Below are 14,678 nucleotides of genomic sequence, written 5' to 3'. Positions count from 1 at the left end.
CTAAGTCAATTGTCCTTTTCATTCCTTTTCTGACATTCCAGTCTTGGGGAAATCATTTGCTTGGTGGTTAGCAGTTAACATGCATTTAAAGCTTTTGAGAGAATACAATATACCAGGGGGATTATTACGATAACTACAAGCAGGATAATTCCCAGTGTTTCGAGAGCACTTCAGAGCCATAGTCCCCAAGACTCAAAACAATTAAAATCAAAGAAAGACCCTGCTGAAGAAGTTATTCTTTTAAACCAAGCAGCTTGCTCAGTGATCTTATGTAATTAAATTTCAATTTCCCCAGAAGGGTTAATCCAGATATAGCAGGTGGTGTTGGCCACAGCAGAGGTACCTCCTTGTTCAGCTAAAAGATATTCAGGGGTTATCCTACTATTAAGAACAACTTTGGCCAAAGAGTCTAAGGATCTTTGTTGGACAGCAGTTGCTTTAGCAGCAGATTTTGCAATAATTTCAAGAATTGAGAAGTTCCTGATCATAGGTTTATTTACACTTATCCCTAATAAGGGACGTAGGGACCTACCAAGAGGAATGAATCCTGCATCATAAAAGCCTCCCAGCAGATCCTTTCTAGCTCAACAATGAAACTTCTGGGGAGTTGTCCAAAGAAATGTCTTATTTTGCTTGTGAAAAGTTAGGGGGTCAGTTAGACTTTCTCATGGCCTGAAATAAAAGGTTGTTCTAAATTCCAAAGGTTTACCCCCTTAACAATGGCCTGGGGAGAAACAGATGAGGGCATTTTCTTTCCAGGTCAATGTTACAGTAAAAGAAAGGAGAAGGAGAAAGGGTTTCATGTATAAAGTTTAAAGTCTTGATCCATAGTCTTGGGCAGAAGCAGGATGCCTTGATGTAAGCAATTTCTCTTCCTCATGAATTCGATTTGGAGGTTTCCAGTGTCTGTACAGGGCCTGGTTGCAGGTGGAGCCTTCACAAGCTGAGAGATATGTACTCAAGGCTCCATCCCTTCTGGTTTTGCAGCAGTATCAGTGATCAGGAGCCCTTGGTAAGATTCCTCTTCAAATGGGGCCTGAGAGCTACCTTCCTCTGATAATGTTTCCAGAATACCTAAATCTCCAGGCTCTACATTGTGACCAACAGGATCATTTGAATTGGAATCTGAGAAGGTTTCTTTAACTTGTTGATGATAGGCTTGAGCATAAGATATTAGAGGTTTACAGTAGTTGGTCTTAATAGCATGAGACAACAAAGGATCAGCAGACGCTTGTATACTGACAGAATTTCAATAAGTTTTGCAAGGTTTTCGTTAAGGCTCATAGGATGTGCCCTGTGAAATGGGTGCCTCGATTGCTGCAGATTGTGGAAGGTATGCCCCAAATGGGAAAACGTTTTCTAACAGTTTCTTTGCTACTGTGAGGGCATCACAGCTTTGCAGCAGGGAAAGGCTTCAACCCGTCCATAAAACATACAAACAATAACAAGAATATATTGATAACCCATTGTAAATGGCAGTTGAATGAAGTCCAGTTGCAGGTGTTAAAAGGGGCCAGAGCGGGGAGGTCTGAGGCTCTGGGAACAAAATCAGTTTTTCCAGGAGGACCTGACAAATCAGAAATTCCTGGTAAATTGTTTTTGCAATATTATAGAAGTCTCCCTCCCAATGTCTATTCATAATTTGGGTCATCTTAAATGCCCTATGGTGCATGAAGGAATACACAAATTGAAAAATAGTGTTTGCCAGGGAGCTGGGAAGAACTAAGCAGCCATCTTGGTTTTCTGATAGCCCCAACTACTCATTTAATTGGCAATGTTTACCCATCTTAATATCTCTGACTCAGCACCAGGCTGTTGCCATGTTATAGGACATTAGCATGGCAAAAATCTGGCAATGAGAGGACTTTTTTTTTTTCAGAAGCAGAATGGACTTTATGCACATGCACCAAAATCTTACAACATAAAGAAGGCTTAGTATTACTTCTTTTTTAAAAATTTATTTACTTAAATTCAAGTTAGTTAATATCCAGTGTAATAATGATTTCAGGAGTAGAATTTAGTGATTCATCACTTACATATAACATCCAGTGCTCTACCCAACAAGCGCCCTCCTCAATGCCCATCACCCATTTAGCCCATCCCCCACCCCACACCTCTCTAGCAACCCTGTTTGTTCTCTGTATTTAAAAATCTCTTAAGGTTTGCCTCTCTGTTTTTATCTTATTTTTCCCTCCCCTCACCTATGTTTATCCATTTTGTTTCTTAAATTCCACATAGGAGTGAAATCATATATTTGTCTTTCTCTGACTGATTTATTTTGCTTAGCGTTAACACTCTCCACTTCTATCCACATTGTTGCAAATGGCAAGATCTCATTCTTTTTGATTGGTGAGTAATATCCCATTGTATATACATACCACATTGTTATTCATTCATCAGTCTATGGACATTTGGGCTCTTTCCATATTATGGCTATTGTTGATAGTGCTGCTATAAACATTGGGGTACATGTGCACCTTCAAATCAGCATTTTTTTTATCCTTTGGATAAATACCTAGAAGTACAATTGCTGGGTCATAGGGTAGTTCTATTTTTAATTTTTTGAGGAACGTCCATACTCCAGCGTGGCTGCACCTGTTTGCATTCCCACCAGCAGTGCAAAGGGGTTCCTCTCTCTCCACATCTCTCCAACATCTGTTGTTGCCTGAGCTATTAATGTTAGCCATTCTGACAAGTATGGTTTTGATTTGCAATTGCCTATGATGAGTAATGTTGAGCATCTTTTCATGTGTCTGTTAGTCACCTGGATGTCTTCTTTGGAAAAGTGCCTATTCATGTCTTCTGCCCATTTCTTCACTGGATTATTTGTTTTTTTGGGTATTGAGTTTGATAAATTCTTTATAGATTTTGGATACTAACCTTTATTTGATATGTCACTTGCAAATATATTCTCCCATTCCATCCAATGCCTTTAGTTTTGTTGACTGTTTCTTTTGCTGTGCAAAAGATTGTTTCCTTTGCTGTGCGGGGGATCTCATACCCCCCGCTGTTCAGGCAGCCCCCACAGAATAGTGAGGGCAGTCAGCTCACCCCACTCCAGCTCCACAACTCTCCTACATTTTTTCTTTGGCATGCAGCTGGGATTCGAAACCCTAAGTCTTAAAGGACCACGTGGATCCTTTCCCTTCCTCTGGAGTACAGCTAATGAAATTTTGGCTGGCACCTACAGGGTCTTTTGTCCTTGGGGAAGCAATAAACCCTCTTCCAAAAGCCTTCCAGGAAGGGAATGTTCTCTCCCAGTGAACCCTGGAGATCCCTATACCACCCTATGCACTCCATGGCCAGCTCCCTCCTCTCCAGAAGCATGAGCCACAGCTCTGGTCCAGAGAAAGTTGTACACTTCCAAAACCTCAGAATTTGAGCTCCAAACATTGTTTGCAAAACACATCTGGGACCCTTAGTATTTCTCACTCCCCAGTCCATGGTCCAGAGAGGTTTTCCCTCTTGTGTCAACTCTCAACCTCTCTCTCTTACCCTCCCTTGTCCCTCTCCACAGAAATGGTTCCCTCCCCTCAGCAACACCACCATTTTTCTCTCCCCAGTTCACTTCCATGTACCTCACACTTGCCAAGCTGTCTCCCTCTACCTGTAGGGATCCTTCTGTCACTCAGTGGATAGATTTCCTGGATGTTCCAAGTGATCAATACAGCTGTGTTTGAGGGACAAGGAAAATCCCAGTCCCCCGACTTCTCCACCATCTTCAGTGCCACAGCCTCTTAATGAATCTTTTCTTGCCCACTATTACACTGCATCTAATGATCATTTTGAAATGTAAATTCATTCATGCCCTCCCCCTCACACAGAGTCACTTAAGCCTCTAGTGGTTTACCAATCATTTAGAATAGCATTTCCAATGCTTACCAGAGAATAGAAAGTCCTGCATTATCCACTATGCTATGTATAGCTTTCTTTAATTTTATCTTCTAACACATTCCTCATGGTCATGAAACTGGGTGCTCTGACCCCAACCATCCCCTGATCTTTCTAAAACATTTACTCCCTCTTTGGCATCCACCATTCGCATTGCCTGGTACGCTCCTCCCATATGTATCTATGTGATTGCTCATCACTTCTTTTGGATCTCTGCTCAGAAGTCACTCAGAGAGGCCTTCCTTGATTCTCGTATTTGACAATGCTTCCCATGTCATTTAACATATCAAATAAACTTAAATAGTTTAACAAATTCTTTGGAATGTTCCAGGCCAAAAAGACTTAAGCCAATCCAAAGTCCAAACAAACAGGGGCGCCTGGGTGGCTTAGTCAGTTAAGTAGCTGACTTTGGCTCAGGTCATGATCTCACGGTTCGTGGGCTCGAGCCCAGCATCAGGCTCTGTGCTGACAGCTTGGAGCCTGAAGCCTGCTTAGATTCTGTGTCTCCCTCTCCCTCTGCCCCTCTCCTGCTCATTCTCTGTCACTCAAAAATGAATAAATATTAAAAAAAAAATTTTTTTAAGTGCAAACTTTGTCTTTTTAAAACAGAAAACCAAACTCTAACTTTGTATCAGTTTAGTTTTGATATTAAAATCAATTCATTCCAGTCTGAGTCCTGACCACATATACAATTCCTTTCCAGAGATTCCTTTTTCACAAACTTTCTACAACTATTTTTTCCTAAAAAAAAAATACATCTCAATTCCTTACACCTTTTTTTTTTTAATCAAAAACATATATTTTACTTCCCTTGCATATGGAGATGTTTCCCTTATTATTTCTAGTAGTGTTAAACAAATGGGAACTGTCTGTTATACCAGCATTCTTTAGATTGGCAAATTTATAAATGCATTTTATAATTTTTAGAAGCATATGCCTTTTAAATTTTCCAATGTAGCACTAATGATGTGGGGAACAAAGACAAAAGAAAAAAAAATAATTTCCTTACAACTTCGAGCCCATTGACAAGTCCTTGAGACAGGAAGTAACCTTCCCCTAGGTACTCAGCGGCCTCAATGATAACACTTTGCTAAGGGCAAAAGGCAATTTTAGCTTAACATTATCCTGACCTCCAGGATCCTGTAAGTCTCCTTTAACATATAAAAATTCTTTTAGAAACCTCCTTTATCTCTACGCCCCAGGATATAGGTTAGCAATCATCCTCCAAGCATATGGCTCACTGATACACATCTAAAGGGTCTCATGACTAAGGTTTTATTAGACAGTACTTTTAAATGACCTTTTCCTAACAACAGCTAGCCCTTAAAGGTCCTGGAAACCTTGTTTCCAAAGTTCCTTAGAGACTTATGCTATCCCTAAACCCCTCCCAAGAATGTATATAATCAGTCACCCGTCACTACACCAGTACAGCTCTTTCCTATAGGTCCTGTCCCCATGCTTTAACAAAACCACCTTTTTGCACTGAAGACGTCTCAAGAATTCTTTCTTGGGCTTGGCTTTGAACCCCAGCATTTCCACATCACTGAAACATCCAATTATATTTTAGTTTTTCTGTAATAAGAAGCCACAAGTAGATAAAACTATGTTCAATAATTAATGTTTTAGTATTTCATGTTATTTACAAATAATCTAGATATTTAATGAATTTAACTTAACTCATTACTTAACCTAACTCAGCAAAACCTTAATATGTTGGGTTACCAAAAAGATTTAGGAAACTATTTAAAAGTTTACCTAAATTTTTGGGGCGCCTGGGTGGTTAAGTCGGTTGAGTGTCTGACTTCAGCTCAGGTCATGATCTCACAGTTTGTGAGTTTAAGCCCCACGTTGGGCTCTGTGCTGACAGCTCAGGGCCTGGAGCCGGCTTCGGAGTCAGTGTCTCCCTCTCTCTCTCCCCCTCCCCCACTTGCTCTCTCTCTCTCTCTCTCTCTCTCAAAAATAAAAATAAAACATTTTTTAAAATTGGGGCAATTTTGGGACTGGTGAAGAAATAGGTAAACTTTGGATTGCCTCTAGAGCTACATTTTTAGTTTTGTAAAGATTGTAAGATAAGGACAGTTGCTTTCAATTCCTCTAAAAATTGGGTTGTAACTTAAATGACATAGGTTGATCCACCTATCCAACTATATTATTCTCGGTTTGCTTCATTTTCTTCTAGGGACATACTTTGAATTTTCAACATTTCTGGTGGTATTGAATAAACCCCCATGGGTGTAAAAAGGGTCCCCAAAGAGGTGCAAAGGATACTGCCTTCCCTAGATCTAAAGTCACTCTCAATGACAGTCAAAATAAAGAACACTGCTGACAGTGTAGAACCTGCTTGGGACTCTCCCTCCCTCTCTCTCTGCCCCTCCCCATGTGCTACGCTCACGCTTGTACATTCTCTCTCACAAAATAAATAAATACACTTTAAAAAAGAACTTTCATAGGGGTGCCTGGGTGGCTCAGCTGGTTAAGTGTCAGACTTCAGCTCAGGTCATGATCTCGCAGTCTATGAGTTTGAGCCCCTTGTTGGGCTCTGTGCGGCGGGCTGAGAGCCTGGAGCCCGCTTTGGATTCTGTGTCTCCCTCTCTCTCTGCCCCTCCCCTGCTCATGCTCTGTCTCTCTCTGTCTCAAAAATAAATAAAAACATTTTAAAAAAATTAAAAATGAACTTTCACCCTTTGCTGGCTCCCGCTAGTTTTTCTAGGAACCCCTCTGCAGGCTCTGATATCTACCAGAGTTTCCTCTTGACTGTTTCATGGAGTAATGTAGCAGTGTTATCAGAAAATCCCTCAGTTTCAACAACTCTAAGAGAGGCCTATTTGGGTGTCCTCCTTTGAAGGTAAATACAGGGGTGTCTATAAGGCCATTAATGTGGTAGAGTTTTGTTTATCATTGTGCAGTCTTTTCAGAGTGGAAAAACAATTCAGACTGAGGATGAGTGGAATGAGTATTCCAAGGAGGAAAGAGCGGAGCAGTAGGAGTTACATCAGTCTTTTGTTTGGGGTACTTCTTCTATCTTTAATTTTTCATTAGCCTTTTGCAATGAATCTTTTAATGAAACAACTTGGGAATTTTGAAACCTTTTGGAGGCTTCTGCTTGCCAATTAAAACAGGTATCTCATTCTGTTTAATTTGGGAATCCTTGCTTCCAAGTGCATTTCTTTTTTTTTTTTTTTCTTTCACTGTTTATTTATTTTTGAGAAAGAGAGAGAGAGAGAGAGAGAGAGGGAGGGAGAGAGAGAGCATGAGTAGGGGAGGGGCAGAGAGAGAGGGAGACACAGAATTCGAAGTAGGCTCCAGGCTCTGAGCTATCAGCACAGAGCCCGAAGCAGGGCTTGAATTCAGGGACTGTGAGATCATGACCTGAGCTGAAGCTGGACACTTAATTGACTGAGCCACCCAGGAGCACGCCAAGTGCATTTCTTAAATGATATTATCTAATTGGAATGTTCCCATAACAGCAATTGTATTTCTAGGTTGTAATTCCCTCGAAGGCTGACAGCAGTTTGGTAGGATTCTAGGTGCAAATGAAGTTAACCCATATTTCTGTCCAGCCATATGTAGCTGCAAATGGGGTGTAACTCATATTTCCGTCTGGCCTTATTTTGGAACCCCAACCTGATGGTTACCCAGCCAAGTTCTTCAGGACACAAAACAAGCTTAGGAAGATTGTGCCATTGTTGCAAGACACCTGCAACTGCCAGGACTATAGTTCTTAGACATAAAGTAAGCCAGGTGTGCCAGAAGGTGGCATGCTTGACTATTTAGAATTTAAAGATCCCATTAGCAAGCCTTTGGGTTTCCGGAGCTGAACTAATCCTTAAAAGGGACTTCAGGTTGGGGCTGTTGGGTTGGGGATCATGCATATTTTACAGTTCTATACAGTACCTTACTGTATAGAAGTTTTCTTGAGGTTGATGGGTGAACTTGTGTCAATCTAACCTACTCTGTGATCAACTTCTTCTATTTTCTTGAGGTGGTGAGCACTCTAACACCCTTTAAATGCTCAACCTGCACCGACCAGTTTTTGCAGTTTTTTGGCATCTTGAGATCTCTGACAGCAATAGCTTTTATCTACACAAAACAAGACAAACATGTGCACCTTACTGTATCAGCAACAACCAGGAGATGTTACTGTGTCCTGGCCAAAAGAAGGCCCTATGCTCACCACCACCAATTCTTGCTGGGTGGGAACCTTGCTGGGGTTTTCCAGCAATTCCAAGGAAATTGTGGTCTGAAAGGCTAGGGATTTGGCTCTGGGCAGACCCTTTTGTCAGCTCAGTTGGGCTCCAGGCAAAACTGCCAGCCCTGGGTATAACCTTCTGGCAGCTCAAGCTAACCCACCCTGTAAAGGAAAGCCAATTAGACTGAGGGAGCTTGAATGCACAAAGAGCAGAGCTCAGAACCAAGAGGGAACTTACCCACAGCCCTCAGAAATAGTGAGAAAGACAGTGAATTCAAAGGGTGTGCGGGATACCATGCCTGCTTCTCTTTGTCCCTGAATGCTGCTGGAAATTCACTTTGGATCTTGTTGCTGCCTGCCACCCAATCTGTTTAATAACAAAAACTTTAACCGAGTAAATTTTAAGTTCTAATTGGCTTTATTAGTCAATTCATGAATCAGGCAGCATCCCATCTAGCAAGCAGGGGGTGGGGTGGGGGTGGGGGGTGGGCTCCAAAAGCTACAGCAAAAGAAAGATTTTTTTTTTTTAGTGTTTATTTACTTTTGAGAAAGAGAGAGACAGAACGTGAGCAGGGGAGGGGTAGAGAAAGATGGAGACAGAATCTGAAGCAGGTTCCAGGCTCCAAGCTGTCAGCACAGAGCCAACGCGGGGCTCAAACTAAAAAAACCACGAGATCATGACCTGAGCTATAGTTGGACACTTAGCCAACTGAGCCACCCAGGTGCCCCAGAAAAAGAAAGATTTTTAAAGGTAGAGAGGGAGTGTAAAAAAGGAAATTATTAGCAAAAAAAAAAATTTAAAAAAAATCCATTGTTTTAGGCAAAATTGCCATACTATGGGAAATTTGCCTATCAGTAAATTTCCTAGTGCTGATGGAAAATTCCCATGTTGACTGGCTAAGGGTTACATTTCTGGGGTTTGAAACTATTAGGCCATGTATTATTAAGTCTTGGTTTACTAATTGGGCCACCATTTGGAGCCTTGGGTTTTCTTTCCTTTCTTTCTTTTTTTCTTTCTTTCTTTTTTTAATTTTATTTATTTTTAAGGCAGAGAGAGACAGAGCATGAGTGGGGATGGGGCAGAGAGAGAGAGGGAGACACAGAATTGGAAGCAGTTTCCAGGCTCTGAGCTGTGAGCACAGAGCCTGACACGGGGCTTGAACTCACAAACTGTGAGATCATGACCTGAGCCGAAGTCGGACGCTTAACCAACTGAGTCACCCAGGCGCCCCATCTTTCTTTCTTTTTTTTTTTTTTTAAAGATTTTACTTTAATTTTATTTATTTATTTATTTATTTATTTACTTACTTACTTACTTACTTAAGAGAGAGAGAGAGTGTCAGGGAGGGAGAGAGAGAATTTAAAGCAGGATATAGGCCCAGGCAGAGCCTGATGTGGGGCTTTATCTCAGGACCAGGAGATCATGACCCTCAGGTCATGATCAGTTGGCTTAACCAACTGAGCCACTTAGGTGCCCTAAGATTTTATTTTTAAGGAATCTCTACACCCAATGTGGGGCTCAAACTTCCAGCCCAGAGATCCAGAATCTCATGTTCCACTCACTAAGCCAGTCAGGCACCCATCTTTTTAACAACATACAGCAATATTATAAGGACCAAAACTCCATCTGAAGAATACTTTGTCACTAACCTTCAATTCTTCCAGCCATACCTTAATCTGAACCTGTGTCTACCATTAGGTTGAATAAGTCTAATCCTCTCTAAGTGACCAGGAATTTGTAACTTAGGAATTAAATTCCCCTTCCCTTACCCGATTCCTCCATCTACTATAGCAACCATACATCTAGGGAAAGATGGTCTGTACTTCCTACTTAAGCTATTATAGGAAATCAAAGTCAAGGTCAGAGTTTCAACACCCCCCCCCCCCCAACCAGCTGGTAAATCCTTGAGATTCTCTAAGTTCTAGCTCTCTCATCCAGACAGAAAGAGTACAATCAAGAAAATCCTCAAAAACCTGAAACAGCTAATTTTTCTCTCTCCCACAGTTTCTTTACTGGTACATGCTGGTTAAGGGTTTCATACAACCTAAATACAACATTCTTCTTTAAATTGTCTTGTCACTGTTTGGTTACACTGTATCAGATACAACTAAGCATTGGCCCTATCCCTGTTTTTCGTCTCAGAGTATCCAATATAAACCACACGTTACTCAGAATACAACATTTAAAAAAAAATTAACAGCTTTATAAAAAGCAATACATATACTTCTATATACATATAGAAGTAAGGAAAGATTATAAAGTGCTTTCACATAAGGCCCAGTGATCCCCTTTCCAGAATACAAAAAATTACTTCTGATTATATCCAGGGCACTTTAACTTAAAAAGAAAAAAAAAAACTTTAATTTTATTCTGCAAGGACCTTCTATGTCTCTTAAATCTAATCCCAACTATTCATATATATTAGTTTATACTCTACATGGAGAAACCCCCAAGTTTTCTACTTACCAAGGCCACTACTGGTATAGGCACACCAAATATCTCTTCATCCACTGATCCGAAATGGTGGCTTCAAATAAAATTAATTAAAAAGTCAGTTATAGCTCTAAAAATATTAATTCTAAAATTTGGCAAATTGATTTTCACATAGGCCAAAAAATTATATAATGGACACACAAGCATCTCAAACAAATAATAAAATGCTTTCCCTACTAAAGCAAAATTTTGCTGGTTTCTGTATCCGATGTCCATTAATACCTCGTATCCCTCACAGGAGGCAGGAGAGACAGTGGTATTGAAAGCAGGGAGGTCAGGAGCCCACTCCAACACATCTGAGTATAAAAACATATCATCAGAATCCAAGCTAAATGATACAACAATTAGTGATTGAAAAGGAAGGGAAAAAACCCTTACCTTAAAAGGGTCAAATAGCCCAGTTGCACTGGCATTTGAAAAATCCGTGGCAAATTCAGAACCTAAATTTACATTGAAATAATATATTATCTGATGGTGTCAATCAACAACTATCCCTAGTTTATAAATTAGACCTTTGGCCTCAAAATCATTCCAAAATGTCTATTTCCAGGACAAGGTCTCCAAAGGAATTTCCCACTTAATCTTTTTGAACTTTTAGAGTTTACAAAAGTACTTTCAAATACACTGTCACATCATGATCCCCAGCTTCAGGATGAGGAAAGGGGTTCAAAGATGCAACGTGATTGCCTAGAGTGACCCAGCTGCAAAGTGGCACATCTGGTATTGAACTCATGTTACCACTTTTGAAATTAAGACTGTTCCTCCACCTTCTATTTGAGGGTTCATCACAATTTAAATATCACCCTCCTTGGGGTGCCCGGGTGGCTCACTCATTTGAGCGTCCGACTTTGGCTCAGGTCATGATCTCGTGGTTTATGAGTTTGAGCCCCACATCAGGCTGGCTGCTGTCAGCACGGAACCTGCTTCTGATCCTCTGTCCCCCTCTCTCTCTGCATCTCCCCTGCTTGTGCTCTCTCTCTCTCTCTCAAAAATAAATAAAACATTAAAAAAATAAAAAATAAAAATCATCCTCTTACAAATTCAAAATTAAGGTAACTTTACTACTGCATGGAGTTACTGGGGTACCAAAAAGCAATGTATTTGGGATACAGGAAGGAACAAAAGGAACCTCTATTTTTTTTAGGTGAATCATTTCTGTCATTTCTAGCAGTCAAATTTCAGTTACTTGTTGTGGAGGAGGGGTGGAATCCTTGGGTGGCTCAGTTGGTAAAGCATCTGACTCTTGATTTCAGCTCAGGTCACGATCTCATGGTTTCTGAGTTTGAGCCTCACATCAGGCTCTGCATTGACAGTTCGGAGCTTGCTTGGGATTCTCTCTCTCCTTCTCTCTCTCTGCCCCTCCCCGGCTTGCTCACCCACAATAAACAAACATTAAAAAAATTTCAAATCATGGGAATCTACTCTCGAAGCCAAAACTACAGTGTATACACTGTATGTTAGCTAACTTGCCAATAAATTATTAAAAAAAAGTAAATAAGTAAAAAAAAAATTTCAGTCACTGGAGACAGATCTATCAGATCATCTTTACCTTTTGTGAGCTTGTGTAACAACCAGGTATCAATAGTCCCAAAGCAGCAATTATCTTCTTCAACTGCCTTTTGCACCTTGAAAACACAATGGCACAAAACTGACTCAAAACGGTTAAATTATTGGGGCGCCTGGGTGGCTCGGTCAGTTAAGCGTCCAACTTCGGCTCAGGTCATGATCTCGCTGTCCGTGAGTTCGAGCCCCACGACGGGCTCTGTGCTGACAGCTCAGAGCCTGAAGCCTGTTTCAGATTCTGTGTCTCCCTCTCTCTCTGCCCCTCCCCCGCTCATGCTCTGTCTCTCTCTCTCTGCCAAAAATAAATAAACATTAAAAAATAAATAAAAAAAAAAAGGTTACATTATTAAGTACACAATTAAAGGCCAAAGAATAAATACAATATAATCCCTTTTTTTTTAATAAGAATGAATATATACAGGCGTGCCTGGGTGGCTCAGTCAGTTGAGCATGTGACTCTTGGTTTCAGCTCAGATCCTGATCTCATGGTTTGTGAGATCAAGCCCTGCACTGGGATTCTCTCTCTCTCTCCCTCTGCCCCTCTCCCCTGCTCATGCTCTCTCTATAAAAAAAAAAAAAAGAAAAGAAAAAAAAAAAGAAAATTTTTTAAAAAAAGGAATGAATATATACATAAAGAAACTATTTTTAAAATATACACCAAACAGTTCTAAGCAATTACTATAATGTATAAAAGGCTTTAATTTCACATGAAGCATGTATTTTTGTGATGAATAAACAAATAAACTTTGTTCATCACAGAAGTATATATATATATATACATACATTTTTTTAAACATAAGAATAGGTTTAACTATAAGAGGTCTAAAACAGGGGATGGTACACTATGACCACAGTTCAAATCCAACCCATTGCCTAACTCTGTACAGCAAGTTAAGAATGGTTTTTAAATATTATAATTGTTTTTTTTTAAAGAATACTTTGTGACATATGGAAAGTACATGACATTCAAATTTGTGTCCACAGATAAAATTTTACTGGAACACAGCCATGCTCACCTGTTTATGTATCATCTATGGCTGTTTTCATACTACAATAGCAGAGTAGTTATGACAGAAACCTCATGGCCTTCAAAGTTTAAATTATCACTAACTGGCATGTTACAGAAAAAATCTGCTAACCCTTAGTGTAAAGCATGCCACAGAAAACAAAAGTATCAAAAGCTCTTTAAAATACCTAATAGAGAAAATGAAATGCTTATTGAAATATCATTATTACTATTTTTTAAAGAGGCTCTATGCCCAACATGGGGCTCGAATTCACGACCCTGAGATCAAGCATCTCATGCTCTTCCAAATGAGCCAGCCAGGTGCCCCCAATATATTATTTCTTTTCAAGATATTATTAACATAGTAGAAACAGTGCCCTGCATCACACTTTACCACCTCTCTCTTATTTGTCCATCAAGACTAGCATTTCCTGGCTTTGCCAAACTTGTCATCCAATGGCTATATTCCGTGTGGCCATTATCTCACAACATCATTACTTCCCTACTAGAGCCTAAGCTACTTAAGAGCAGGAACTAAATTGCATTCATATTTATAAGCGCAACACCTAGGAGGGTTCCTGGCATATAACAGATGTTTAAAAAATGCTTCCTAAATAAATGAGATAAAAAGAATGACAAATGAATACACTTACAGATGGATTATATGTTAAGAGTAGAAAGGATCAATAAAATGAAAATGACATAAATTCCAAAAAAAGAAGTCACTTGTAGATTGTTTGTAACAAGTATTTTGAAGATTCAAGTTTTGTAAAACTTAAGTATGGAGTGCTTAAAGTAATATTACTTTATTTCAAACTCTCTTTAAATTTAGAAATTGTGATTCTAAAATTTGTTCCAGATTAGACAAAGGTTAATCTGTATTTCAGTGAGTAGCAACAATGCCTGGCAAGTAGTAAATTCATCTGTTCATTCAAAAAATGTTTGAGAGCCCAGTCCTCTGATAGGTAGTAGGTCGATATGAGGCTATGAAGACAGAGTTGATATTAGGGCTTCCCAAGGTAGGAGGATCAAGGTCAACTCTCCATGCTTTGGGAGAAGACTCCAAATGCCTCTACTCTATGAATAAGAGTAAACCAGAAAGACAGGTTCTCACAGGAACTGAAACTCAGTTTTAAATCATCTCAGTCACTAAAATGGATTGAGGTAATCCTGGTGTCTAGAAAAATGGAAGAAACATAAATCTTATCCAGAGCAAGAAAATGCTATGTTAAGGCTCTCATAATTTCTACAATTTTCCAAATACTATGTCTAGCTGATATACATACACATGCATACAAATAAGTAACTAGGCTCACCGAACTCATCAAGTTGTATATATTAAATATGTTCAGCTTTTTGTATGTTAATCATACATCCATAAAGTATTTTAAATTTAAAAGAAATGAAATAATCAGGCCTCTGAGGAAACAAGAGAACATGAAAATAAAAGAGAGAGAAAGACAGAGTCCATGGGGCTACACATACTAGAATAGTCATGGACTTTAAAATACCATGCTAATTATGTAAAGAAAAAA

The 14,678-nt window shown here is 39.6% G+C and overlaps 1 protein-coding gene across 5 annotated transcripts in view; it reads right to left on the bottom strand.

The window, feature by feature from the left end:
- The window catches only part of GK5 (glycerol kinase 5), a 79,867-nt gene that overhangs the window by 31,071 nt on the left and 34,118 nt on the right, over positions 1-14,678 (bottom strand). For all 5 annotated transcript variants that reach the window (XM_060638841.3, XM_060638840.3, XM_060638838.3 and 2 more), the window contains 4 exons: positions 12,124-12,199; positions 10,953-11,014; positions 10,797-10,870; positions 10,548-10,608 (listed from right to left, as the gene is read on the bottom strand). In XM_060638841.3, the coding sequence (XP_060494824.1) occupies positions 10,548-10,608; positions 10,797-10,870; positions 10,953-11,014; positions 12,124-12,199 (273 nt within the window). The remainder of the gene's footprint in view (positions 1-10,547; positions 10,609-10,796; positions 10,871-10,952; positions 11,015-12,123; positions 12,200-14,678) is intronic.

The sequence above is a fragment of the Panthera onca genome, chromosome C2 (genome assembly GCF_046562875.1).
Source record: "Panthera onca isolate mPanOnc1 chromosome C2, mPanOnc1 haplotype 2, whole genome shotgun sequence".
In the NCBI taxonomy this organism is placed as follows: Eukaryota; Metazoa; Chordata; class Mammalia; order Carnivora; family Felidae; genus Panthera; species Panthera onca.
This window is presented reverse-complemented; position numbering and strand designations above follow the sequence as displayed.